The sequence below is a fragment of the Alosa pseudoharengus genome, unplaced genomic scaffold (genome assembly GCF_046254945.1).
Source record: "Alosa pseudoharengus isolate Yale_2024_CS ecotype anadromous, Long Island Sound unplaced genomic scaffold, YU_APseudo_1.1 YU_APseudo_1.1_scf_5, whole genome shotgun sequence".
NCBI classification, from domain to species: Eukaryota; Metazoa; Chordata; class Actinopteri; order Clupeiformes; family Clupeidae; genus Alosa; species Alosa pseudoharengus.
In genome coordinates, this window is record NW_027468837.1 from 14,598,129 (window position 1) to 14,625,622 (window position 27,494).

Here is a 27,494-nt window from a genome sequence, read left to right on the forward strand (position 1 = left end):
ACACACACACACTCTTAAAACGAATGTGTTGAAAGCAACACACCTTGCATTGTTTTTAACACATCTCTGTGTGTTAAAAACCTCAGATAGGGACAGCACAGTTTGTGTTGTTTCCTTTTTTTATTTGTTACACAATATGTGTTGAAAATAACACAACTTGTGTTGAAAACAACTCAACTTGCATTGAAAACAACACAACTTGCGTTTTAAGAGTGCACACACACACACACACACACACACACACACACACACACACACACACACACACACATCTTGCTACACATCTTTGTTCCATCTTTTTCTCTGTGCAATCAATTTTGGTGTTTCCCACTATTGGGTCAATGAAGCTCCTGGGAGTGTAGCAACTAATCTAGCCCAGTTTCTCCCTCTTTCTATGGCCTCTGCTTCCCTTTCTTCACTTTCAATTTCCATCTTTTTATGGCATCTCCTTGTGAGTCAGTGTCACGAATAAGCATAATGTGGTTAAATCCACTGACATATGCTCAGAGTAACTCATTTAAAACAGAAGTTCAAGCACATTTTCCATCATTTTTAAAAACTATTTTCCCTTTGAAAATAAGTGTCCATTCCTGTCCTTTATTTAAATGTTCTCAGAGTCCCAGCACCTCTCACAGTCTCTCTCTCTCAGTCTCCAAAGCCTCATTCTCTCTCCATGTCCAAAGCTGGCATCTTCACCCAATCTTCACTGACCTGGAAGGAGGCAAAAGACACGCTCCTTGATGTGCAGTGCCGGGAGAATTGGATCCAGGGGCCCTGGCCAGCGGTCTATGCTGAAGCAAGCGCTGTTCTGCTGGCTGGCCACCACGGGCATGCCGTGGCCGCCACTGCTCTGCTTATCTCGTGGTCATTAATATTTCAGTGGATGAAAAGAAATAGGCCAAAATGTTTTGTGCTTTCTTTTTTTTTTTGCTTATCAATTATTTATACCATGTGCTAGTTTGTTCAACTCAGTCCGACGGTTGGCTCCAAGTCTTTGCTAATACTAATTATCGTATCACTCATGTATCACATTACAAGCCCTCAGCCTGATCTTATCAAGGGTTCTTCAGAAAGAGGAAGACAGATAGAAAGAACCAAGTTACCAGAGGAATAATGTGGTCCTTTCATGCAATTGTGTTAAATATTAGATTTCAGGAACTCCTTACACAATCGCTGGATAATGACTTTCAATCCCCAGTGACCTATTTTAAACCATTATAAAACACGTTCTAATAGTTTTGCTCACAATAATGTCTCATTAGTATGTATTATGTCATCAAGAAGGCCATTCAATTTCACATCACCTGTGTTAATCTTACTAAATATAATTCTATTTCAGAGGGAATCAAAGAGAGAGTGAGTGAGTGAGTGTGTGTGTGTGTGTGTGTGAGAGAGAGAGAGAATAAGTAACCATCAACCATTGTTGCCTTGAACCTCTCAATACTTAGTACAGAATTTTGTTATTAGGTGCTGCCCTCTACTGGCCGTAATCAAAGAGTACAAATATGATGTGGGTTTGCCTGGGAATACCCAACCTTCCGATACCGAACCTTCAGCAATTTTGGGATTTGCTCTGTCTGGCCAAGAGGCCATTGAAGCCCATTTCCAATGTCCCTAAAACACAGGCACGCAAATACAATCGCTAATTTGGCATGGACGTGTATTTCTTTGTAATTGAGTAAACGACGCGTTTAAAACCTTCGTTTACAAGATTGGTTAGAGTTTAATGCACCAATTTAAGTTCAATTTCACTGCTAGTTACGCCCCTGCTGGATGTCGTAAGTCAATGAACCTTTTCCAGACCCACAATTGGTATGGTGTCAACGAGGCTAGATGTGGGTTCTATGGGCCACAGAAATCATATGCCCTCACAGAAAAAGCAATCAGTTACTGGAAGCTCCCCCATCAGAGCCATCAGTGAGGTGGTAGATTGGAAATGGTCATAAATTAAAATGATAATAAGGAGATAACAGGTGTGCCGATTCAAATGACCAGTCCTTATTTTGTAACAGGCAGTTTCTTTTACTTTATTTACCTGAACAGTAAGTCCCAAATCAGCATCTCTTCACCGCTCATTTCCATTGCACAAAACATACAAATGAGTTTCAGAATCAAACTCAGTAGCAAGTACAAAATACTGCAATGCCATAAAAATGTGGTTATGCGGCAATAAAAATTCCTATATACTGTAACATGCTGTTACACATAGTATTTGTTGTTGTTGTTTTGTTGATCAGTGCAAATAAAGCAAAAGACAATGCATTTTCAACTCATGTCTATGCAAAGACATTTACACTTCCAGTAGTCTAGATGGTCCAGTAGTCTTGATGCCAGGCTTTTAGATAAAACAGCGCAATACAACACTGATGTAAAAGATAATTTGGCATGGAAAAGAGAAAGAACACTTTAATTATGTGTATTTCAACTGCACTTTCTGAACGTTCAATACAAAACTGTACTTGGTTTGGATTGTTGGACACAAACACATGAACTACAAACTGGTCACACTGAAGTGCAAAAGAATCTAAAGACAATAGTAGAGACATTCAAAGAGATTGTTCAATGGAAACCGTAGCAGTTTCAGGAAGCTGTCCAGAAAGGGCTCAGTTTACGCAGACTCTTGGGCAGCTACTAAAAATACAGTATTGAATGGAGCAGCCCCTCTTGAGTGTCTCAATATAGTGCTGAATATGTACACCAACTCTGATCTTGATATTACATTCATCATTCTGTATAATCTCTCTATATAGTCTTTACCATAGACAGAGGCCAGGGTACATAACATAAGCAAATACAGTACAGCTTGACACAGTGAAAATACAAAATAAAGGCATCTCTATCATTGAAGGTTTTTTTTGTTCAGTGAGCTACCTGGAGGTTAGTCGTGTTTAAGAAATTCAGGTATGAATTAATATCATGCAAGTTACCGTTTGTCTGAATATGTAAAATCTGAAAAGATTAAAATATACTTCCTCTGTAACCAACTCAATGTCTGACCTCTATAGTAAGTCAAGGGAAATGGAAGCATGCAATTATCTGAACTATTCTGGACACTGCTCACAAAATGGTGATAAAACTTCAGTGAACTATTGGTGTGCCCAGGTTACGTGATCACAGCATGTTATCAAGGAAATGTGCAATGGTATTCTAATGGTTCATGTGGCCAAGTGTTATCAAAGGCATTTAGATACTTTACTACTTAGGGGATTTCTATATCAGATAAAATGCAAAATGTGTAACATCTATGTTTTCACATCTTTACATATACTTAACATGTAAAAGAAGACTTCCCCTATACATTTCTATGTAAAAGACTATACATGAATGATTGGCACTCCCATTGTTAATGTTCATCTTTATGAAGCCAGTACTATAAACAATAAACATAAGTACACACACTAACCTAGGATATTAGTGTGTCTTTGGGCACAAGAGACTAATCTTGGAGTGTTGATAATTTCCAAAAACAAAACAAAACATATTTTATAATTCATGTTACAATAAAATATCCTTGAGTTTACCATATACCCTTTATATAAAAGAAACAACCCATGTCAATATATGTATATACATAATTTTCAACAATTATTTTTTGCTATAAAACTGAGATCACTGCAACACAGAGTGATGCTGTTTTAACCGGTATATACACAAAATCTCCTCGGCCAACAAGGTTTACTAACTTCAGTACAAGAGTAAAAGGTAGTAGTCCATAGGCTAAGTGGTTTCATCGAGAGGTCCCAGTGTCACAAATCTTAAATCTGATGGGCCATACATAACTGTAAATGTCATAAATGTCCACAATACATAAAATCTGTAATGTAAGAAGAAGGTGTAATCACATGAAATTACATTTAACGATGAATCATACAGTGCATGGATAAGTGTTATGGGACTCAGTACAACCAAGCACAACCCTCTGCCAAGGCCTCATAGTTTTGTTCTATGTAGATCAGTCCAAAGCTCAGTTATTCCATCCTTACTGATGTGAAACTCCTCCTTCCGGCTTTGTTTGGTCTAGAATTTACCTCAAGTAGCCTAAAACTGAAACTTCTGCAGTGGGTTTCGGGAGAAACTGCTACACTGTTACAGTGTTGCACTACAGTAAGTCTTTCCACGTCATGGTGATTACTACACACTATTTCAGAAACTCAGAGGGCACTTGTTTGGGTAAGACCATCCATAATGAAATGAATTTCCTTGCTTTGAACACTAGAGGGCATGTTGGGCATTTTATTATGGACATCATATTAACCTGGCATGAAAGCCATGTCTCACAACAGTAGTGAAAGTGAAATAAATTCTAAACTAAAGTCCAATCTGCCCCTAAATTGAATGGGTTTGTCCTTGGAACCATTTCAGCAACTTTCATGCAAATTGGGCCTGTAGATTTTGTGCAATTCTGCACATACAGTAGACAGACCAACAAAAACACAACCTCCTTGGTGGAGATAATAATTAGAAGAATGTGCTTCAAATTTTCAGAACATCAGAGGACAGAAATGTGAGGAAAGGTATTAAATGCATCATTCTCTGTGTAGAATCAGATGGGCTTCATCAGCAGAGGATCTGAACACAGTAATACTGAGAAGCTAGGGAGCACTCTTATTGTCAGTAAAATGAATTGCTTAATTTACTTATGATATGCCAGTGTTGCTATTTTAAAGAGGGGCCATCCCAAAGAGGAAGAGCAATGGTAATGACTGAGAAGTGCCAGGGGGTGTCTGGTTATTTTTTTTTCTCACTGACCCTTTTTTTGCAGAGCAATGCACAATGCACAATGCACAGTGTTGTGTGCTATAGAGAACTGAAACAATTAGTTTGGGAAATTATCACAGGCTACAGGTAGTTAGATCTCACCACTAGTTTTATCCTCCCTTTGTGGTGAAATTTCACACTCAAATCTGTTTGCCCACTCTTTGGGCCCTTGTTTGAAATGAAACCATTGAGGAGAATAAACAAATGGGTAATTTGTTAGCCTCCATTTCCCTTCATTTCGGTTGGTTAAGCAACTCCAAACGGTTGAGTAGATGTCCATTCCGGTGCATATGGACACACTGTCAATGACCTGTCCTGTTTTCAAAACGGCATAAAAAGCATCAAATCCACAGCACTGTACATGTGACAATCTGCTGGCAAGCGCCAGAGAAGAACATTCTTCTGCTTGTGGCACAGATTGTGGGTGGCAGTGAAGAGATCCCAGAGCACACTCAGTATGTAGCAGTATGGCTTGGCACATGTGTCAGAGTCCCAGTGGAGAGAATAAGGGGTCCCACATTATCTCAGGGCAGTGTGGTTGCATGATCCTCTTGCATGAAATAACATCCAGTCTGTTAAGGTCAAAATGTGTTCATGAGCAGGTTTTCTGAAGGATGTAAATATGGGTGAAAATGAGAGTCCAGGCAGTCTCAGTTTATGCACAACATCTTTAGGGGTGAATGAGTGCTACAAGACTGTGGCCTCCTCCATGGCATTCACCCATCTATAACACAGGAGGAAAAAAAAGAACTTTAGGAAGGTTAAAGGTCATCTTCAGTTCATTAATCAGCATTGAAAACCCAAACTAAAATGCTGTTGGGATCTTTGTACAGTATCTAGGAGAGGCACAGTAACGCATGGTAAGACATTAGAGACCCTATTTTGACCCAGCGCAAAGCGTATTCTTATCACGACACAAAGAGTATTCTTGTCTTACACTCTAATTTTTTGCCATGCGCATCTCTTTTATCGAACAATGCGCTCAGGGGTGTGGCAATTAACGACCTAAGGTGTGGTCTGGCGCGTTATCTAAAAATCGCTATTTTACACCATCTAAAACGCATTACACCATTGATCAAGAAAAACCTGGTCTATAGCGAAAGGTGCATATGAAGCACAGCTGAAGACGTATTGTCACGAGATGTAAGCAGCAATTCCTCTGCAGGATAAATGTTGTTAGGTTTTTTATTCAATCATTGTTGAATAAATTATTGGGGTAAGTGTTGCTTTTTTCAGGCTATGTTTTCGATGGTAACCCATAGTCAGCCAATTAACTGTGTATAACTGTTTTGTCGTTGACTAGTTTCTACTTTCTAGTTTCACTTTGCCTATGAGTTCAAATAATAGACGAGTGCAGATGCTTGTAGGCTATACTCTGCTAGGTTTTAGTAAAGTATGGTTTAGTGGAATACCTGTTCCCTACGGTCTCGCATGCAAGCAGATTCCTTCAAATGCGCTGCTGACTATCAAAATACCGATGCACTGTTTGAAGTTGCGCTGCTTGCTGTTAAAGGGAATGACAGATGTCATTTTCATTGGTTTAAAGGATGTTAAGCCCAAAACACACCCGTGACTGATTAAGAAACATAAGAACCGCCTTTTTGCCAGGCGTCCGACGTTTGATAACGTTTGATAACAAAACCACCCACAATGTGGACTGGACAAACCCCTAAGCTATTCGCCAGTGACCATGCATTTTAGATCGCCAAGATATACCGCTAGGTGTTTTGTGTCACAGATCCCCTTGCCCCATAGACAAAACTTCACTCTGACAAGGACACCAGTTCCTATTCCCAACTTCTCTCTTCTCCTCTAGAATTTACTCACAACTCTATATCACGTCTACATCGCCTCATAAAACTTTCGAAAGTAGGGCATCTTAAGGTAAAGTAGATTGCTTTAATGCCTTCAGTTACTTGGTTGATTGATATTTATTTATGTACATGGTAAATGTACCTATGTGCAACTGTAGGAATACATCTTACGAAACTCAGTTCATCTATCACTGCACAGGGTTGGAATGAAACACTCTGTGTGCTACTCCTCAGTGATGAAACACTATGAAATATGTGAAAATGTGTGAAAATATCTGACACATATACAATTGTGCTGAGGTTTATCTGTCTATGACCCCTGAGGGGTGCAGATTGTCCTGAGGGTTGTGGGTAAAATCTGGTAGTGTGTGTGTGTCTGTGTGTGTGTGAGTGTGTGTGTGTGTGTGTGTGTGTGTGGGGGGGGGGGGGGTGGGTCAGACCTTCTGGCTGTGTACTGGTCGTCGGCTCTGAAGGTGTAGTAGAGGGTCTTCTTGTGGTAGAGCTGGAACACGCTGGACGCCTCTGCCCCCTCTGAGGAGTCAGACAGCTTCACGGTGAAGCCCTGTAGGGGGAGGCTCTCTGCCGCCACCTTATCCTGAGGAACAAAGACAGGAGCGGACAGGGGGGAGAATGTAACGAAAGCAAAACAAATCTGATCATGATTATCAGATCATGTGCAAAACAGAAAGACATTTACAGTAAGATTCATTAGAATAATAGAAATCTCAGTAATGCTACAGAGAAAAGCATGCATTTTTGCCTTTAGTAAACTAACTTGTATTAGCAAAGAGTATAGAAGTAACAAGAGGCGAAACTCAATAGAACGTCCCAGTGTTACTTCTATACTCTTTGGTATTAGTGCCTCTGACATTACATTATACAGTTAAATTAACTTGACACTAGGACTATTCTATACTATTTTCTATATACTATGTGGTTACGCCTAGGTTAGGAATTCACTCAACTACAAAGCTACACCATGCAGCTTCTATAATGCATGCAGGAATTTAACATACATAGACATACAGAAACAAAGTGACAAAGAGAGAGAGAGAGAGAGAGCACAGGGAGTCCCAGATGGTAGTAGGCTTTGAAGTGACAGAGACAGACTGAAGCAGAAATACTGCTACCTAAGTGGAACAGCTGAGCAGGAAATCTTGCTTCATTTGCACTCCTACACGACTATGCTTCTCAGGCCAAGTAGGACAGCATACACATATAGCCTGAGGGGGCTCGTGTTGCATCAGCAAGAGAGAGAAATCTGAAGGTGGTGGCGGAGATTTAGAAATGCTTCGGGGGTGGCCGTGGGACACTGTGTGTGTGTGTGTGTGTGTGTGTGTGTGTGTGTGTGTGTGTGTGTGTGTGTGTGTGTGCTCCTGGGCTGGTGTGGGAGACTCTGTGCCCCCTCACCTCGCGTGCTTTGAAGGTGTAGAGCACCTTGTCTTTAAGGAGGAACCACAGCCTCTTCCACTTCCTCTTGCTCTTCTTGCGCCGCTGCAGGCTGCCGCTCATGGTGGAGCCCTCAGCACCCACAGACACCTGGGAGATGCACCACATACACACACACACACACACACATACCGTACACACACACACACACACACACACATACCGCACACACACACACACACACACACACACACACACACACACACACACAAACATGTTCACACAGACACACACACATACATACATGTACACACACACACACACACACACACACACACACACACACACACACACACACACACGTATACACAGACACAGACACACCAATGCACAACACACACAAACACACAAAAAGCTGTGTCAGTCCTGCAATCGTCAGTGTGAGTTGGGTCACTGATATACTGACAGAAGATCCCAAAACAGAGGAGCAGAAGGAGAAAAAGACACTATGACCCTGACACTGACCCTAAACATGCATGAGTGAGAAATGACCATGACACTGACCCTAAACATGCATGAGTGAGAAATGACCATGACACTGACCCTAAACATGCATGAGTGAGAAATGACCATGACACTGACCCTAAACATGCATGAGTGAGAAATGACCCTGACTCTGACCCTAAACATGCATGAGTGAGAAATGACCCTGACACTGACCCTAAACATGCATGAGTGAGAAATGACCCTGACACTGACCCTAAACATGCATGAGTGAGAAATGACCAGGACTCTGACCCTAAACATGCATGAGTGAGAAATGACCATGAAACTGACCCTAAACATGCATGAGTGAGAAATGACCCTGACACTGACCCTAAACATGCATGAGTGAGAAATGACCCTGACACTGACCCTAAACATGCATGAGTGAGAAATGACCCTGACACTGACCCTAAACATGCATGAGTGAGAAATGACCCTGACACTGACCCTAAACATGCATGAGTGAGAAATGACCATGACACTGACCCTAAACATGCATGAGTGAGAAATGATCAGGACTCTGACCCTAAACATGCATGAGTGAGAAATGACCCTGACACTGACCCTAAACATGCATGAGTGAGAAATGACCCTGACACTGACCCTAAACATGCATGAGTGAGAAATGACCATGACACTGACCCTAAACATGCATGAGTGAGAAATGATCAGGACTCTGACCCTAAACATGCATGAGTGAGAAATGACCCTGACACTGACCCTAAACATGCATGAGTGAGAAATGACCCTGACACTGACCCTAAACATGCATGAGTGAGAAATGACCCTGACACTGACCCTAAACATGCATGAGTGAGAAATGACCCTGACACTGACCCTAAACATGCATGAGTGAGAAATGACCCTGACACTGACCCTAAACATGCATGAGTGAGAAATGACCAGGGCCCTGACCCTAAACATGCATGAGTTAGAAATGACCAGGACCCTGACCCTAAAAATGCATGAGTGAGAAATGACTAGGACCCTGACCCTAAACATGCATTAGTGAGAAATGACCCTTACCCTGACCCTGAACATGCATGAGTGAGAAATGACCCTGACCCTGACCCTGAACATGCATGAGTGAAAAATGACCATGACACTGACCCTAAACATGCATGAGTGAGAAATGATCAGGACTCTGACCCTAAACATGCATGAGTGAGAAATGACCCTGACACTGACCCTAAACATGCATGAGTGAGAAATGACCCTGACACTGACCCTAAACATGCATGAGTGAGAAATGATCAGGACTCTGACCCTAAACATGCATGAGTGAGAAATGACCCTGACACTGACCCTAAACATGCATGAGTCAGAAATGACCCTGACACTGACCCTAAACATGCATGAGTGAGAAATGATCAGGACTCTGACCCTAAACATGCATGAGTGAGAAATGACCCTGACACTGACCCTAAACATGCATGAGTGAGAAATGATCAGGACTCTGACCCTAAACATGCATGAGTGAGAAATGACCCTGACACTGACCCTGAACATGCATGAGTGAGAAATGACCCTGACACTGACCCTGAACATGCATGAGTGAGAAATGACCCTGACACTGACCCTAAACATGCATGAGTGAGAAATGATCAGGACTCTGACCCTAAACATGCATGAGTGAGAAATGACCCTGACACTGACCCTAAACATGCATGAGTGAGAAATGATCAGGACTCTGACCCTAAACATGCATGAGTGAGAAATGACCCTGACACTGACCCTAAACATGCATGAGTGAGAAATGACCCTGACACTGACCCTAAACATGCATGAGTGAGAAATGATCAGGACTCTGACCCTAAACATGCATGAGTGAGAAATGACCCTGACACTGACCCTGAACATGCATGAGTGAGAAATGACCCTGACACTGACCCTGAACATGCATGAGTGAGAAATGACCCTGACACTGACCCTAAACATGCATGAGTGAGAAATGATCAGGACTCTGACCCTAAACATGCATGAGTGAGAAATGACCCTGACCCTGACCCTAAACATGCATGAGTGAGAAATGACCCTGACACTGACCCTAAACATGCATGAGTGAGAAATGACCCTGACACTGACCCTAAACATGCATGAGTGAGAAATGATCAGGACTCTGACCCTAAACATGCATGAGTGAGAAATGACCCTGACACTGACCCTAAACATGCATGAGTGAGAAATGATCAGGACTCTGACCCTAAACATGCATGAGTGAGAAATGACCCTGACACTGACCCTAAACATGCATGAGTGAGAAATGATCAGGACTCTGACCCTAAACATGCATGAGTGAGAAATGACCCTGACACTGACCCTAAACATGCATGAGTGAGAAATGACCCTGACACTGACCCTAAACATGCATGAGTGAGAAATGATCAGGACTCTGACCCTAAACATGCATGAGTGAGAAATGACCCTGACACTGACCCTAAACATGCATGAGTGAGAAATGATCAGGACTCTGACCCTAAACATGCATGAGAGAGAAATGACCCTGACACTGACCCTAAACATGCATGAGTGAGAAATGACCCTGACACTGACCCTAAACATGCATGAGTGAGAAATGACCCTGACACTGACCCTAAACATGCATGAGTGAGAAATGATCAGGACTCTGACCCTAAACATGCATGAGTGAGAAATGACCCTGACACTGACCCTGAACATGCATGAGTGAGAAATGACCCTGACACTGACCCTGAACATGCATGAGTGAGAAATGACCCTGACACTGACCCTGACCCTGCATGAGTGAGAAATGATCAGGACTCTGACCCTAAACATGCATGAGTGAGAAATGACCCTGACACTGACCCTAAACATGCATGAGTGAGAAATGACCCTGACACTGACCCTAAACATGCATGAGTGAGAAATGATCAGGACTCTGACCCTAAACATGCATGAGTGAGAAATGACCCTGACACTGACCCTAAACATGCATGAGTGAGAAATGACCCTGACACTGACCCTAAACATGCATGAGTGAGAAATGATCAGGACTCTGACCCTAAACATGCATGAGTGAGAAATGACCCTGACCCTGACCCTAAACATGCATGAGTGAGAAATGACCCTGACACTGACCCTAAACATGCATGAGTGAGAAATGACCCTGACACTGACCCTAAACATGCATGAGTGAGAAATGATCAGGACTCTGACCCTAAACATGCATGAGTGAGAAATGACCCTGACCCTGACCCTAAACATGCATGAGTGAGAAATGACCCTGACACTGACCCTAAACATGCATGAGTGAGAAATGACCCTGACACTGACCCTAAACATGCATGAGTGAGAAATGACCCTGACACTGACCCTAAACATGCATGAGTGAGAAATGATCAGGACTCTGACCCTAAACATGCATGAGTGAGAAATGACCCTGACACTGACCCTGAACATGCATGAGTGAGAAATGACCCTGACACTGACCCTGAACATGCATGAGTGAGAAATGACCCTGACACTGACCCTAAACATGCATGAGTGAGAAATGATCAGGACTCTGACCCTAAACATGCATGAGTGAGAAATGACCCTGACACTGACCCTAAACATGCATGAGTGAGAAATTATCAGGACTCTGACCCTAAACATGCATGAGTGAGAAATGACCCTGACTCTGACCCTGACCCTGCATGAGTCAGAAACAAGACAGAGTAGAGGGAGGGATGGAGGGAGAAAATGTGCATCATGGGACGAGTGTTTACAAGAAAGGGAAATGCAAAGAATTTAGGGCAAAAAGAATGAAGAGGAAAAGGAAAAGAGAGAAAAACAGAAAGAGAGAGATAGAGTGATACAGAGAGAGAGAGAGAGAGAGAGAGAGAGAGCAAGAGAGAGAGAGAGAACAGAGTAAGGCAGCTCACCTGTGCGAGGGGGGAGGTGCTCTTTCTGTTCCTCCACAGGCTTGGGGGCTGGAAGCTCTGGAACACGGCAGACAGGGGTCTGCTGGCTCTGTTAGGCCGAGGGCTGGCATTCCCACATGCATGTGGAGGAGCGCCACCTGCTGGACATACGAGCAATCAACAAACAGCACTAAACAGCACTGCAGATTGTGAAGAGACATATACTCCAAATGGCTGAATGTCTCAGAAGCATTGCTGCATATAGTCCCTTTCAACTGCATTTGTTTTACAGTGTTTTAATAAGGTATGTCTGTATGTATGTTTGTGTGTCTGTGTATGTGTGTGTGAGTGAGTGCAGGTAAAGAGTGGATACGTTGATCCTGAAGCTAGGTTCTCTACCTCGCTTGCGTAACTCAGCATAGCAGTGATCACACACTTTGGCCATACGGTCTTTGAGGTACTTGAGAGGGTATCTGTTTCGGGAGCAGGAGCGGCACACAACCTAGATCAGGAGACAGGAGAGCAAAGTTAGCGAAGTTACGTCAGGCCGAGAAAGGAAAGGAAAGGCCTGGGTGGCAGCTCTTTCAGCACTTTGGCCCATAAGCTCTGGAATTCCATTCCTCAATCCCTGTCAATCAATCCCTGTCAATCAATCAATCAATCAACATTTATTTGTATAGCACTTTACAACAACCAGTAGGCACCCAGAGTGCTTCACATCAGAAGCTAAGGTTAAAAACAGCATATCAAGCAGTAAAAAGACTGTCACTCCTTTTCTTTTCTCATCTCAAGACCTTTCTGTTTCAGGAACACTTCTCCTCTTCTGCCACTGCATAGACTCATCACATATATATTTTTGTTTGTTTTTGTCTTTTTTTTTTGTGTGTGTGTGTGTCTTGCTTTGTGTGAGCTCTGCTTATGTTGACTCGACCTTGAGAGTGAGAAAGGCGCTATATAAATTAAAAAAGAGAAATCACAAAGGGGGTAGAGTAAGAGAGTGAGAGAAAGACCGAAAGACAGACAGGCACAGACAGACAGACATGACATGACATGACAGACATGACATGGCATGACTGATTGGCTCTCGGCCCCTCACCTTGCCGCAGGCGTTGCAGTGGTGTCTCCTGAGCGTGAGGCTGAAGTCCGAGGTGCAGTTCATGCACATCATCACCTGCGACACGGGCACCAGGATGGGAGCCGCCTCCCCCAGGGACATCCACAGCTTCTCCCGAGCCTGGAGGGGGACAGAGAGGCACGCCTCCAGTCAAGCCAGCAGGACCTTGTGCTACTGCAGCCAGCGGCCGGTACTGTGCCGTGAATAAGCTTCCATCCCAACATATATAGAGACATGCTCACGAGTTTACAGGCTTACAGGCTACACTAGGTACGTAACTAAAGCACTCTGTTCGCGGAGCGTATTCTGCAACAATTATCTTCCAGCGTGATAGCAGTGCATTCAAACAAAATATGACAACATTTTTAGACCAGTCTTCTAATGGAGAGCTTCAATTGCGCACCCTGTTTAGCCCGACTATTAGGCCCAGGTAGGACTGAATGGGACTGCAGTCAACACAACGCATGTTACACTTGCACACAGTGAAGTGAACATTATGGTGTTAATTGCCCATAATTTATGAAAACTTGTCATAAATTAAGGATTACGCCTCAACTAGCATAATGTTAGCATGTGTAGAGAAAGAGCAGAGCAGAGCAGTGTGGTTGTGGTGACAGTATGACACTGGGGCACCATCCCACTGTTCTCACCTCACTAGAGCTGCTAAATGTGTTGAGGCCAGCGGCGTGGTCAGCTATGGCCCGACTAAGAGTGTGAAACCAGTCCTCCCTCTCACCGCAGGAGCTGCACAAACACACACACACACACACACACACACACACACACACACACACACACACACACACACACACACACACACACACACATAAACACAGAATGACACAGCAATAAATAACACCAGAAATTATATTCAGCAGCAATTCAAAATACAAAATCTCATCTTAACAACTAAGAATCAAATATCATCAACATTGGAACACATTCACAACACACTGAGCCAATATTTACAGCTAAGAATTTGAAATACACAGACAGAATAAATGAATTATCTAACAGAAACAGAATAAGTATTCATTGCAAGCCGTCAAGCTGTAAGAGGTATATGAACTTGGCAGAAAATACAAGACAAGCAACATTCTTCAACATTATGTAACACACTGTTTTTAAGAAAGATAACTTTTATCACTTATTTTGACTTCTCCGTAAGTATCACAGATTCAGTGCAAACCACAGTGTGATACATCACTTAGACCTCTACTGTACAGCAAACAGACTCAAACATAACCGCACAGGAGATGGCTGTGGTGCTGGGAGAGCCACTCACCTCGCAGACAGGGTGATGGTCACATCTGCCACCTCAATCCGCAGGGTGTTCAGCACATTCTCTATGACCGGTTTACTGATCTGCAACAACACAGGGAACACTGTAAACACACAGATGAGCGAAGGAGAGAGAGGAAGAGAGGGAGAGAGATCGGCAGACAGGAATAGAGAAATAAGAGTGAAAGTGATGAAGAGTGATAGAAAAAGACAGCCTGTTGTGCTGCAGCAATCACCTTCATTCCACTTAGAGGGAGAGTGTTTTTGAGCCTGTACTTGCCATCCTGCTGGGGATAGGTGTACAGCATCACATCATTCATCTGGAGAAGAGAGAGAAGGTAGGGGGGGGGAATTTATGTTCATTACTGGCACCACCATCCACTGGTAAATGTCTTATAATAAATGACGCTAATCAATTATAGCATAGTAGAATATAGTATAGTATTGGCATACAGTTTGATGAAGGCAGTGCAAGTGTATGTGAGTATGTGTGCATGTGTCTAAGGTTACCACAAGGGGGCAGCAAAATCTTTAAAAAAAAACAAAAAAACACTGATCCTTGGGAATCCCCAGTACGTCTCAAACATGTTATGCATTCAAGTGAGGTTATTCTTGGAGAGCCCAACAGTCAGTGCAAAATAACTAACTCAACAGAGTTAAAAACAACAGCACTGGCCTCACAATAACACCCATCTGACCGCATGTGTTTGCATTTGCATATCCGGCAACAAGTGGTTTGTGACCCTTAAAGCTTAACATGAGAGAAAGGAGACGGGGTGGGGGGGTCATTGTGTTTGTGCCGCTGGATTTAGTCAAACAAAAGCAGTGACATCATTGGACACACATGTCCCCTGCGTGCACGGGACATCCGCGGTTCACAGGGGCAGCATCCAGGAATTCACATCCTTGAGAGCAAGCCTCTGGGCGGGAGCAGTGGTGCAGGATCAACAACAACAACGACAACGACAAACTCAACGACGTGGACTCTCTCTTTCAGAACCAATCTCCTTCTATCCCCCTTTCTCTCTTTCTCTCTCTCTTTCTTTTTTTTCTTTCTTTCTTTCTTTCTGCATACATGGCAAACTGCAGTAGGGTGAGACTGCCCTTATTGTGGCACTTAAGAAACTGTGAATGACTTGTTATTGTGTATTGTGTCATATGGTCCCTATCTTTGGGACGCAATCTCTTGCATGCTCTGTATCTCTCCATCTGTTCCTTTCTCTCTGTACTACATCTCTCCTTCTGTGCCTCTGTCTTTCTCTGTCTTTCCCTCGGTCTTTCTCTCTGTTTTTCTCTCTGTCTTTCTCTCAGTCATTCTCTCTGTATCTCTCCATCTGTGCCTCTGTCTTTCTCTCTGCCTTTCTCTCTGTCTTTCTCTCAGTCTTTCTCTCTGTACCTCTCCATCTGTGCCTCTGTCTTTCTCTCTGTCTTTCTCTCTGTACCTCTCCTTCTGTGCCTCTGTCGCTCTGTCTCTAGTCATGTGGTTCCTGTCTAGCTCTCATTTCAGCGCCACCTGGAAAGATCACTCATCCAGCTGTAATCCTCTTTCTGTTCAAGAACACTTCCTCTGACACTATCTGCCAAGCAGCATCTCCACTCAAATGCTTCACTTTAACCCAGTTACAGTCTCTCACTGTGGGTCCTCTCTCTCCCTGTGTCTCCTCTCTCTCTTCTCTTTCTCTTTCTCTCTCTCACTCTGACTCTCTCTCTCTTCTCTCTCTCACTGTCTGTGTGTCTCTCTCTCTCTCTCTCACTCTCTTCTCTCTTTTCCTCTCTGTCTCTCTCTCCCTGGAGAGGCTGAGATGATAGTTGGTCATAATGGGAGAAAGGCCCTCTGGCGTCACCGTTTGTGAGGGATGGCTCTATGAGAGTGTGTCTCTAGCCGGCGTTAGTTATTGGGCCCATAGATTCTACCTGCCCTCGCCAGTCGTATATATATTCCAAAGGGTGTGTGTGCGTCTGTGTGTGTGTGTGTGTGACATCACCACACTCTGGCCCGGCACTGGTCCCTGATACATCACTCATATCCACTTCCACTGGGACATCCATCACCACTATGAGAACACCGACAGATAAAGCCGTGGAAGAATAACAGCAAGGGGGACTTCAAAGAAGAGAGGCTTAGAGAGAGACAGAGAGGGGATCGAGATCAGATGGATAAGAGAGAGAGAGAGAGATAGAGAGAGAGAGAGAGAGAGAGAGAGAGAGAGAGGGGGAGAGAGCAAGGACTATAAAAAGAGAGAGAGGGGTACAGAGGACTGCCGAGAGGAAAAGAGAAGTAAAGAGGGAAGACGGAGAAGAGGAACAGGCACAGTATGTTACTAGTGATCCCCTTCCTCCCACAGCCACGAAAACACCCTCCGCCTCCTTTGTCTCTCTGACAGAGCATATCAGAGCTAGCTAAAGGAAAGCTTCCTGCATGTGGATGTGTGTGTAGCCATACATGTGTTCATGTATGCTGTACATCCTGTGTGTGTGTGTGTGTGTGTGTGTGAGTGTGTGTGTGTATGTGTGTGTGTGTGTTTGTGTGTTTATGTGTGTGTGTGTGTGTGTGTGTGTGTGTGTGTGTGTGTGTGTGTGTATGTGTGTGTGTGTGTGTGTGTGTGTGTGTGTGTCGTGTCCTGATAGTGCTGATAGGCTGATAGTGGGGGCGGATGGCGTTTGAGGGTGTTTGTGAGAAGCGAGGCCTGTTGCTCTGCGCTCACTGAGGCTCTCTGCTTTACACAGCACTGATAAGGGAGCTGGCAGACAGCACCAGACGGTATCCTAAAACACACACCCGAGCCGCACAAAGATACACACTCGTGACACCACCAGGCTCCAACCCACACATACACACACCTGGGTCCCTACGGTACTCCCATGCTATGGTCACCCATGTTTTTGTTTGACTTGGCGCGCTGGACGCAAAGAATGTGTTGTCTTTTTAACGAAGCGCCACTATTTGGACGATGTCGTCACATCTAGTAGCAAGGAGAGGAGGGGAATGAAAATATGACCTGATACCAGTTACTACACGTTGCGTAAGAGAAAACTGTGTGTTCCCAAGACCAAAAACTGGAAGAACATGGTTTTAGAACAGCCAAAGTCATGAGGTCACATCCCTGAGAACTGATAAAAAAATGTGTGCCTCCAACTGTTTCACCGTGTGATGGAAGACTACCCCAAACAGTTCAACTCTAATTTTATATCACTGGCAATTTTGAACAAACCTTGAACAAATAAAACAACATACAGTATCTCTAAACACTGAGCTGTTTACACGGCGGAGCCTCCATTTTGTTTTCTGCTGCTGCTCGGCGACGCAGTGCGCTTGGGCCTGGCCTTCACAGCCCTGTCAGAGCTGCCCCAGCGCAGGAAGCCGGCATCCACTGACCCACACCAAACATCCTGTGAGGAAGCCCAGTCCTGAAAAACAAGCCCGCGGAGGAGGAGGAGGCCTCGGGCGGGGTGGGGTCTACTGGCCCTCTGGCCTTGCCGTCCCCCCCTCCCCCTCCCCACCACCACCACCACCACCATCTCCTCCTCCACTGCCTCCCGCCACAGCTCAGCTGATACGGTGAAGGAGTCTCCCTCTGGGCCCCCTCCCGCCACCACCACCACCCCACTCGTATCAACACAGTCCGTTTGGGCTGGGCGCTCGCGAGCGGGAGTCCCCAACAAGACGGGCCAACTTTCCGCCCCAACCCTTCTGTCTCCGTGTGACACAGAGAGGAAAGGTTTTTGGAGATGTGGGCACACACACAAGCATTCAGATCTGCGATACTGCTCAGAGACTGCCCAATGACAGGAAGAGCCAGCAATCAGTCCATCTCATGATTCATGAAACCAGTGCATTGTATTGTACTGAGGGTGTAAGGAATCTATGTTTCATGATCAATTACATCATACTACAGCTTAATAGTAGAGCGCCATACTTTACTTTACTTTACTAATATTTTAGAAGCTGAAAACTTCAGTGTGCCAGTCAGATCCTGACCTATGTGCAGTAATTAAGGTAGCCTAATAACCCCAGATCTCAAAAGCTCTCGAAAATAAAATATCATTAAAATGTGTGTTGGGTCCTCCTCACATGGAAGATCTAACGTTCAGTTTCAGTGAGCAAGTAGCCCTGTTGAGAGAAGCTACAGGAGCATTCAAATTCGAAGACACAGGAGAGGAAGTGCACATTTACAGGGCTTCACTGTTATGTGATAGCCTAGAAAATATCATGCCTAGCTCGGGTAGGCTACGCTATGTGCAGAAATAAAATGGCCTGGAATTGGTGAGTATTCCAATAATTTTTTTTTCTCCTGAAGTTTAAAAATGAAAATACCAGTATTTCGTGATTCCACTTGAAAGGCTAGCTACCAGTCCACCAGTTCAGGGGGGGCTATTCCGATATTAACTCCTATCCTGTAAAGACGCATCCCATACCCTTACCTGTCTGTCATAAGGCCCATTCACACCAAGAACGATGACGATAACTATAAATAAATATCGTTCTCGTTAATATGAATGATGACGTTCACACATAAACTATAACGATAACGACATGAAGAACTATATCGTTGGGGATCACTTTCAGAGTGATTTTAAGAACGATAAAAGGCTAATAGCCAATCAGAACCCATAGAATTTTAACCGCCACATTCATTAACACAAGGAGAGACTTTGTTTATTGTTGTTTCACTGTGAACACTTTTATCGTTATGGTTATAGTTATCGCTATCATTAACATTCTTGGTGTGAATGGCCTTTTACAGATAGTGTAGCAACCCCCCCCCCCCCCCCCCACCACCACCACCACCACCCCCCAGCGAGGGAACTTCTAATTTCCCGGTAAAATTAAGTATCCCACTCCGGCCCTGCCTATGTGTGAGCACAGTTTATACTGTATTAAATAATTTGCCATAATGCAATGGTAGTCCAGCAACTTGAAAGGTTAAGTCATTTAGATTGAAGGAATTTGCTGGTGTTAATAAGTGGTGCTCCAAATGGTTACAGTGTTTAATAAGTTGTGTTCCCAGTCGTTACAATGTTTAATAAGGGGTGTTCCAAATGGATATGATGTTAAAAAAAGGGCAGTATTGGTAAAGCTTAAGGGGTATTTACCAGAAACAGATGCCGGGGCTGTCTGCTCTTGCGGGAAACCTTCATGAGTGTGCCTTCCTTCACAAATACCTGAGACAGACAGGAAAGGGCCATTGTGAGCCAAGGCCAGTTTGGCCAGCAGTGCTTTCAGCTCCACTTTATTTATGTGCGGCCATGATGGCTTTTAGCTGCAGACAGCTCCTCACCCTCCCAGGCTGCAGCAGGTCCCTCTTCCCTCGGACACTGTACTCGATGTGGACCAGGCGCAGCAGGTTCTCCTGTGTGTGTGTGTGGGGGGGGGGGGACAAGGTTAGAGATGGTACACATGAGGAAGAGTATATGAACATGTCTTTTGTTTGTCTGTGAATGAGAGGGAGGGAGGGAGACGGAAAAGGAAGATCTGGTAGGAAATGAATAGGAGTGGTAGAGATAGAGGGATCCTGTGTCTCTGTCTGTTTGTGTGTGTGTGTGTGTGTGTGTGTGTGTGTGTGTGTGTGTGTGTGTGTGTGTGTGTGTCTTTGTGCGTGTATCTGAATGTGTGAGTATGTGTGCCGCAGTGCCGGTATAAATCTGTGTTTGGGAGTGAGCAATAGAGTGCATTGGCCTGTTCTTGTGCCTGTGTGAAAATGAGACTACATACTCTGTGTGAGTGTGTGTGTAAAGGGATCTGTGAGTCTCTTTGTGCAACTGAGGGGAGCGAGTGTTTACCAGCATGTTTGAAAGTGCAAGAGGGACCGAGTGTATGGCTGTGTAGTTTATAGAGGGAGTGTTCCTGTGTGTGTGTGTGTGTCAAGAGAGGTGGTTTAAAGACTGTGCATGCTCCTCTGTGTCAGCCTCATCTTCTTCTCACACTGCTCTCTTTGTTACCAAACACCTGGAATCTTTTGATGACATCATCTTTCCTCGCCCTAGCCCTTATCACCCCAGTACCAAACCCACTCTGAGCTGAGCTGTCCCAGCTAATTAGGAACCCACAGTGCACCTCTGTAGTCTGAGTGCAAACCAACAACACAAACCTCCCTCTCACACAAGCACACATGCTAACTCTCTCAAGATAACACATTTCTTATTATGAACTCCTCTTTCTTATTCTTTCTCTCTCTCTCTCCATCTCTCCCAAACACACACACACACACACACACACACACACACATACACACACACAAAAACACACCACAGCACACTGTGAACCAGCGCCAACTCACCCCTTGTTTGAGACTATCATTCGCCTGGTCTGCCACCTCTGACACAATTACCAAGGCAGCTGATGGCAGGAGGAGAATGGGAGGAAAAGGGTTAAAGTGCAGTTAATACACACACACAGAAAAACACATTGTTCTGAGACGGCTGCGCCTTGGCCGCAGCCTGATAAATATCTCACTGTACAACACCTCCCATGAGCAGAGGCACTGGCTGGCCTGAGTGTATTGTATTGTATTGTAATGCAGTTTGCAGTGTTGCTTAACCTTAACTGGCCACAGAAAAGCAAGAGGCCATTGACTGTGTCAGTAGGCCACAGCTGTGACTGTACCTTGAGTGTCTTCATATTCTTTGGAGTCCGGCGAGAGATTGTTTAGGTAGTCTGAGGAGATCGAGAGGAAGAGAAAAAAACAGAATTAGGAAAACTAGCTTGATTATAGAACTATACAAATTCAACACAGTTAGTCATAGACAGCCAATTCTTTCATGTTCTAAGCAAATTATCAACATAAAACATGTAAAGACAGTAAATAAATAATAAAAAAAAAGATTTAAAATGCTCAACAAAGTTGTAAACCCATGAATGTAGTAGGGCATTCTTGTCAAGACTTCACAAGATTCGAGTACAAATATTCATTTTAACATCCCTAATTTCAACATCACAGGGAGAATGCCAGGGAAAGCTCTACTGTTTTTAATGGCAGGGGCCTTTGCATACCTGTGAGGAGCATGCGGTACTGCAGCACCCTCACAATAACCTGCAGCAGCTGATGCTTCAGGGGCACCTGCACCCCCTCGCTGTTCTCCACCTGTTCAGAACACACACACACACACACACACACACACACACACACACACACACACACACACACAGAAACATACAACACAATGTCAATAATGCCAATACTTATGAATACACTCACATACCTTTCTACTGTTTTCACACACACACACACACACACACACACACACACACACACACACACACACACACACACACACACACACACACACACAGACACACACACAAACACACACACACACAGCTACAGATACAGCTAAGAAACACTAAAAAACACAATAACAAGCAGCATCTGTAAAAAGGAAAGGTGACTACCCAGAGTCACCTTGACCACCATTATGGTCAATGTCAGAACAAAGAAAAGGAGGGCGATGAGATAACCTTGGAAGGTCATTAAGAAAACCGGCTCCCCCCATACCTCAGCATGCCCGCTAGACATAAAATCTACCTCTCTGCTCCCCAGTTATATCATTATCACAAAGAAAGAGAGAGCGAAAAGAAAGGGAAAAAAACGGCTGCATTGAAAAGAGGGAAAAAAAATCATTCAGGTGCTAATTGACTTTGACAAGACTTTATTCAAGGTGGTGGAGCCCCCGAGCAGAGGGCAGCCCAGTGAGTGTGATAACAGGGCACAGAGATAAGCAGCACGGAGTGCCGTCGCCTCCTCGGACACAGAGACAGATGGACAGAGGCCGAGGGAGACGGAGAGAGAGCAGGGGGGGGGGCTGATAGAGAGACAGGGAGAGAGGGAGTGAGAAAAACTGATAGAGAGAGATAGGGAGAGAAAGAGACACAAATGAGGAGAGAGTGAGAGAGAGAAAGGAGGGAGAAAGATAGAGGGAGGGAGACTCTTTCATCATGCCAGTAGGATGCAGCTCTGTGGGGGAGCCTCCTCCATCTCCTCCATCTCCCCTCCTTTCCTCCTCAATTATTAACCCCCCCAAGTCGGCTCAAAGGGCCCTCTTTTAGAGGACCACGCTACTAACCCTTTAATGCATTTATTGCCCTGGACACACTCATTGTCACACTAACTACATAAATGGGCAAAATATACTCCAGAGCAGGCAAAAATACACAGACAAAAACTGTTGAAAAGTAGACAAGAACATGTGATGATGGATGGATGCACACATGCGTGAGTCAAATGCGTGCAGAACACACACACACACACACACACACACACACACACACACACACACACACACACACACACACACACACACACACACACACACAATCACACAAAGCCACTTTCTCACCACAAGAGCTCTAAACTCTAAAAACATACCTAAGACTCTTCACAGCTGGGGGCATGACATAACAACCCTCCTTACAACCCAGCTTTGTCACGGTGACAAACATCCCACAGCAGTGGTCCCTCAAGACCAACGCTCTGCTTTCCTGTCCTTCATAATACACACACACACACACACACACACACACACACACACACACACACACACACACACACACACCATTCCCTCTCTCTCTCTCTCTCTCTTTGCTGAGGTACACATTTTGAGGTCACCCACTCCTCTGCATTATTAAGTCATAACATCATCCCTGTTTGTGTGCCAGGCCCTTACTGTACATATATCTTTGGATACAGCCTATGGTGCCAGGTGTCTGTAAAGGCATTCGTGACTAGTGATTTACACCACCCCCCCAAACCCCAAAACAATGAGCTAATCACACTGTTTAAAAACCCTCTCAGGCGGTGGGGTGTTGGCGCTCTCTGGACGCTAAATTGTAATCCGATTGACATTTGTGCTGAGGAGGAGACTTGGCTGTACCCAGCACGAGGGCTTACTCTCTCAGTCCACACACAAACACACACACACACACACACACACACACACACACACACTCATCTGCCAGAAGAGGAGCTGTCAGTCGGTGCCAGGGGAGGCGAGGGGGCCCTAACAAATCACAGTCACGTTCAGCTGAGTCTGAGCAGCACAGAGAGGAGCGGAGAGGAGTGGAGAGTGGGAGAGGAGTGGGGCGGCGCGCCCCTTTAATTGGTGGGGGGTTGTAGGAGAAGGCTGCGGCACTAATTAGCTTTTCTCTGCCTCATTGCCCCTGTGCCAGATCTGGATCCCTTACCAGCTTGTTCTCGCTTTATCTTGTGCCGTCCACCTGCAGAATTTGAAAAGGCACACACACACACACACACACACACACACACACACACACACACACACACACACACACACACACACACACACAATCACACACAGACACCCACCCACACACATGCACACACACATGTGCACACACACACACACACACATACACACAGGCGCACATTGATATCCCACTACCCCCAGAAGTCAGCACATGTGCAGAGATAGGAAAGGATTCCTGTGATGATACCCGTGTGCACACACACCCACTTACACAATCACACCATCACACGAAACACACACACACACACACACACACACACACACACACACACACACACGAAATACACAGCTTCACTCAATGGTAACACAAATAATCAAAAAAACATGTAGCTGCACAACTCTCTGCCTCTCCCTGCCTCCCTTGCACGTGTCGAGTAAACAGTGCGGGGCCTGAGGAGGCTTTAATCCTATCAGAATCGAGCAGTGATCTGATCATCCACCAGAGCCTCTTCATCTCTGCCACCCACACCTCTGCAATGAAATTACACTTCAGCTACAGCGCCCTGCCAAATAAATAGCACCCCTCACACTACAACACTCTAGCACTCATACGCATGCACACACACACACACACACACACACACACACGCACACACACATGCGCATACACACACACACACACACACACACACATACACACACACACACACACACGCGCGCATACACACCCACACACACACACACACACACACACACACACACACACGATATCAGTGGAAAAACAAAGGAGAAAACAGAGGTCATTGATCCCAGAGACACTGGCCAATAGATGTATGAGAAGGGGTGGGATGAGAAGGGTGGGATAAGCATGCAGCTATGGAGGGTAATCACATTGACTCAGGTTGGCTGAGGTGGTGGTGGTGGTGGTGGTGGTGGTGGGGAGGAACCTGAATTTCAAAAAGGCTGTTGAGGTAGACCACAATTCTGTGGAGTTGCATGGTCTTATCAGAGCTTCTCTCGATCAAAGATCTCGAAGAGGATTTTATTGGATTGGCATGGTTTCCTCTTTCGAGAACTACACTGGACTCTGGAGTGAAAAAGGGACTCTTAGTGGGGGACTTTAGAGGCTGATGATTGCAGTGTGGATGAGTGTGTGAGCGAGTGGCTGGCTAGGGGGAGTGATTGATGTGTGGGGATGTGTGTAACGCGGGGCTGGACTGGGTGCTTGGGGTGCCAGTGGCTGCTGGCTCACTTATTCAGTGCTGACCTTTGAGCCCCTCTGCTCTGGCTGACGGCTCCATCCCTTTCATTACTGTGAGGGTCACTCCCCACTCACCCCATGGATCTTCCCACAGTTCACGCCATAAATCAACCCATCCCCAACCTCATATGTGTGTTGATGTGGTCGTGGATGTATGTCTGTGGAAGTGTGTGAGAGACTGAGTGTGAGAGAGTGTGTGTGTTTGTAGCAATTCTACCTCTCTCTCTCTCTTTCTCTCTCTCTCTCTCTCTGTGTGTGTGTGTGTGTGTGAATATGTTTGCATATGTGTATGTGTGTGAATTCATAGGAGAGAAGAACAGATTGTGGTGTGTGTTTGTGTGTGTGTGTGTGTTCACACATGAATGATGAATGAATATCTCATTTGTGATGAGATATGAGGTGCAGCATATGTCAGGTAAGCCTGGGCTGCAGCCAAGGTAGCACTGTTACAGAATGCTTCATTCAAAGTACTGGAATACGGCACCTATTTACGCTTGGGGTTCATAGCAGACACTTTTGTCAGCTTTTGTCTGACTTCAATAAACATTACATCAACATTAAAATGATTAGGTTAAATTAAAGTAAAATCATTCAGCCTAAATAAAGCTATACCAATATTAATAATATACTAAATAAAATGTACTGAATAATTACAATAACCATAAACATCAACATAAACAAACCAATTTTGTATAATTAGTTACAAGATAAACAAATTCATAATTAAAAACAGCATCATGTCAATTTTCTCTATATATTTCAATCCCTCTCTCTCTTTCTCTCTCTCTCTCTCTCTCTCTCTCTCTCTCTCTCTCTCTAAATAGTAAATACTTTATAAAGTATAAGTCCTGCACATAACATACTATGTTTTAGTGTACACCAATGTCATCCTTCTCATATAATATCGGCAGCTGAATGCCAAAAAGGACAAGCAGATGTGTCCTAAGGAATCTGTGGAATATGCTCTCTATTCAGTGGATCCTCCAGAAGGGAGAGAGGCAGGCCATCTTGGCTGCAGGCTGAGCCACGACACATAGCCAAGAGTTATTCTAGCATGGGAAAACACTCCTGGAAAGAGTAGTGTGTGCAGGCGAGGGTTTGGCTGATACAAACAGACATATGAGCCACAGCCAGTGCTAGTAACCTAATAGGGGATGTGACAGCATAGCAGTCTGGGTAAAGGGGGTTAGGGAAGTGTGTGTGTGTGTGTGTGTGTGTGTGTGTGTGTGTGAGTGAGCGTGTGTGTGTGAGTGAGCGTGTGTGTGTGTGTGTGTGTGTGTGTGTGTGTGTGTGCCTGTTTTTGTGTGTGTGTGCGTGTGTGCGTGCATGGGTCTGTGTGTGTGTGTGTGTGCCTGTGCTATGTGTGTGTGTGTGTAGAGGGGGGCACCGTGGCCAAATCAGCTGTTTCCACACACCAGGCTTTCACTATTCATTCCCAGAGTTCCTTGGTGAAGCTCACCCGCAGCCAGAGCTGCACCGGAGCAATGGTAAGAGCCAGATGTTAATGAATATTTATGATCCCACACAGTTGGCCCCTTGTCGGATTGAGGAATCTAATCGCGTCGGAGACACGCAAGTCAGTGAGGCAGCCAATCGGCTTTAGATTAAAAGACAAAACAAATGCTAAGGAAATAGTTTGCTCATAAATATGCATGAACAATTGAAATGGTGGGTGGCCCATGCCCCCATTTTGGAGCCCCGGTGACCCTATGAGCGGTAAACAAGACGCAAAGGGTAGGTGGATCTCTTTTTAACTGAGCACACGAAAAGGTCAGAGATTTCAAATCACAAAGCACACCAGTCCAGTGGAAAAATGTTCACAGCATCCAGACAGCTGACTTCATTATCAGACGAGTGTGTTGGAGGAGGTCCGAAAATATAAGGTGACCTCAGCTGGACCAGATCAACAGCCATTGATTCATCTCTGCAGGGAGTCAGAGGCCTGAGTGGATATGGGAAATCCATAACTGCATCTCTATTGTTTTCTATTTAAGCGGAGTCCCTCTGCGATGCGCTCAGGAGTGAATCAGAGGATTATTCACAGACCAATCTGCCTCCACAATCATCATCACAATCAATGTGCCAGGAAAACAACACCTCTTTGGAAACGCATACAACATGGACAACCATGGAAACAACTACACCATAATGAGCTATAGCAGAGCTTTGTGGTTGCACTTTCCAATACTACTGCTCTGCATTCTAGTAACAATAGGACAAAACATATATTAAAATATTTTTGTGATGGAAAAAACGCTAACAAAGTA

At 44.6% G+C, this 27,494-nt stretch overlaps 1 protein-coding gene across 4 annotated transcripts in view; it reads right to left on the bottom strand.

The window, feature by feature from the left end:
* Window positions 1–2,390: 2,390 nt before the first annotated feature.
* The window catches only part of fgd5a (FYVE, RhoGEF and PH domain containing 5a), a 45,779-nt gene continuing 20,675 nt past the window's right edge, over window positions 2,391–27,494 (bottom strand). For 2 of the 4 annotated variants that reach the window (XM_076269056.1, XM_076269059.1), the window contains exons 8-21: window positions 21,757–21,847; window positions 21,370–21,420; window positions 21,044–21,102; window positions 20,045–20,116; window positions 19,860–19,928; window positions 15,002–15,085; window positions 14,770–14,849; window positions 14,135–14,228; window positions 13,467–13,604; window positions 12,770–12,872; window positions 12,392–12,531; window positions 7,983–8,111; window positions 7,013–7,167; window positions 2,391–5,482 (exon numbers count right to left, since the gene is read on the bottom strand). In XM_076269056.1, the coding sequence (XP_076125171.1) occupies window positions 5,446–5,482; window positions 7,013–7,167; window positions 7,983–8,111; window positions 12,392–12,531; window positions 12,770–12,872; window positions 13,467–13,604; window positions 14,135–14,228; window positions 14,770–14,849; window positions 15,002–15,085; window positions 19,860–19,928; window positions 20,045–20,116; window positions 21,044–21,102; window positions 21,370–21,420; window positions 21,757–21,847 (1,302 nt within the window). In that variant the 3' untranslated portion in view covers window positions 2,391–5,445. The remainder of the gene's footprint in view (window positions 5,483–7,012; window positions 7,168–7,982; window positions 8,112–12,391; window positions 12,532–12,769; window positions 12,873–13,466; window positions 13,605–14,134; window positions 14,229–14,769; window positions 14,850–15,001; window positions 15,086–19,859; window positions 19,929–20,044; window positions 20,117–21,043; window positions 21,103–21,369; window positions 21,421–21,756; window positions 21,848–27,494) is intronic. The other 2 variants (XM_076269058.1, XM_076269057.1) reach the window with 2 other exon arrangements.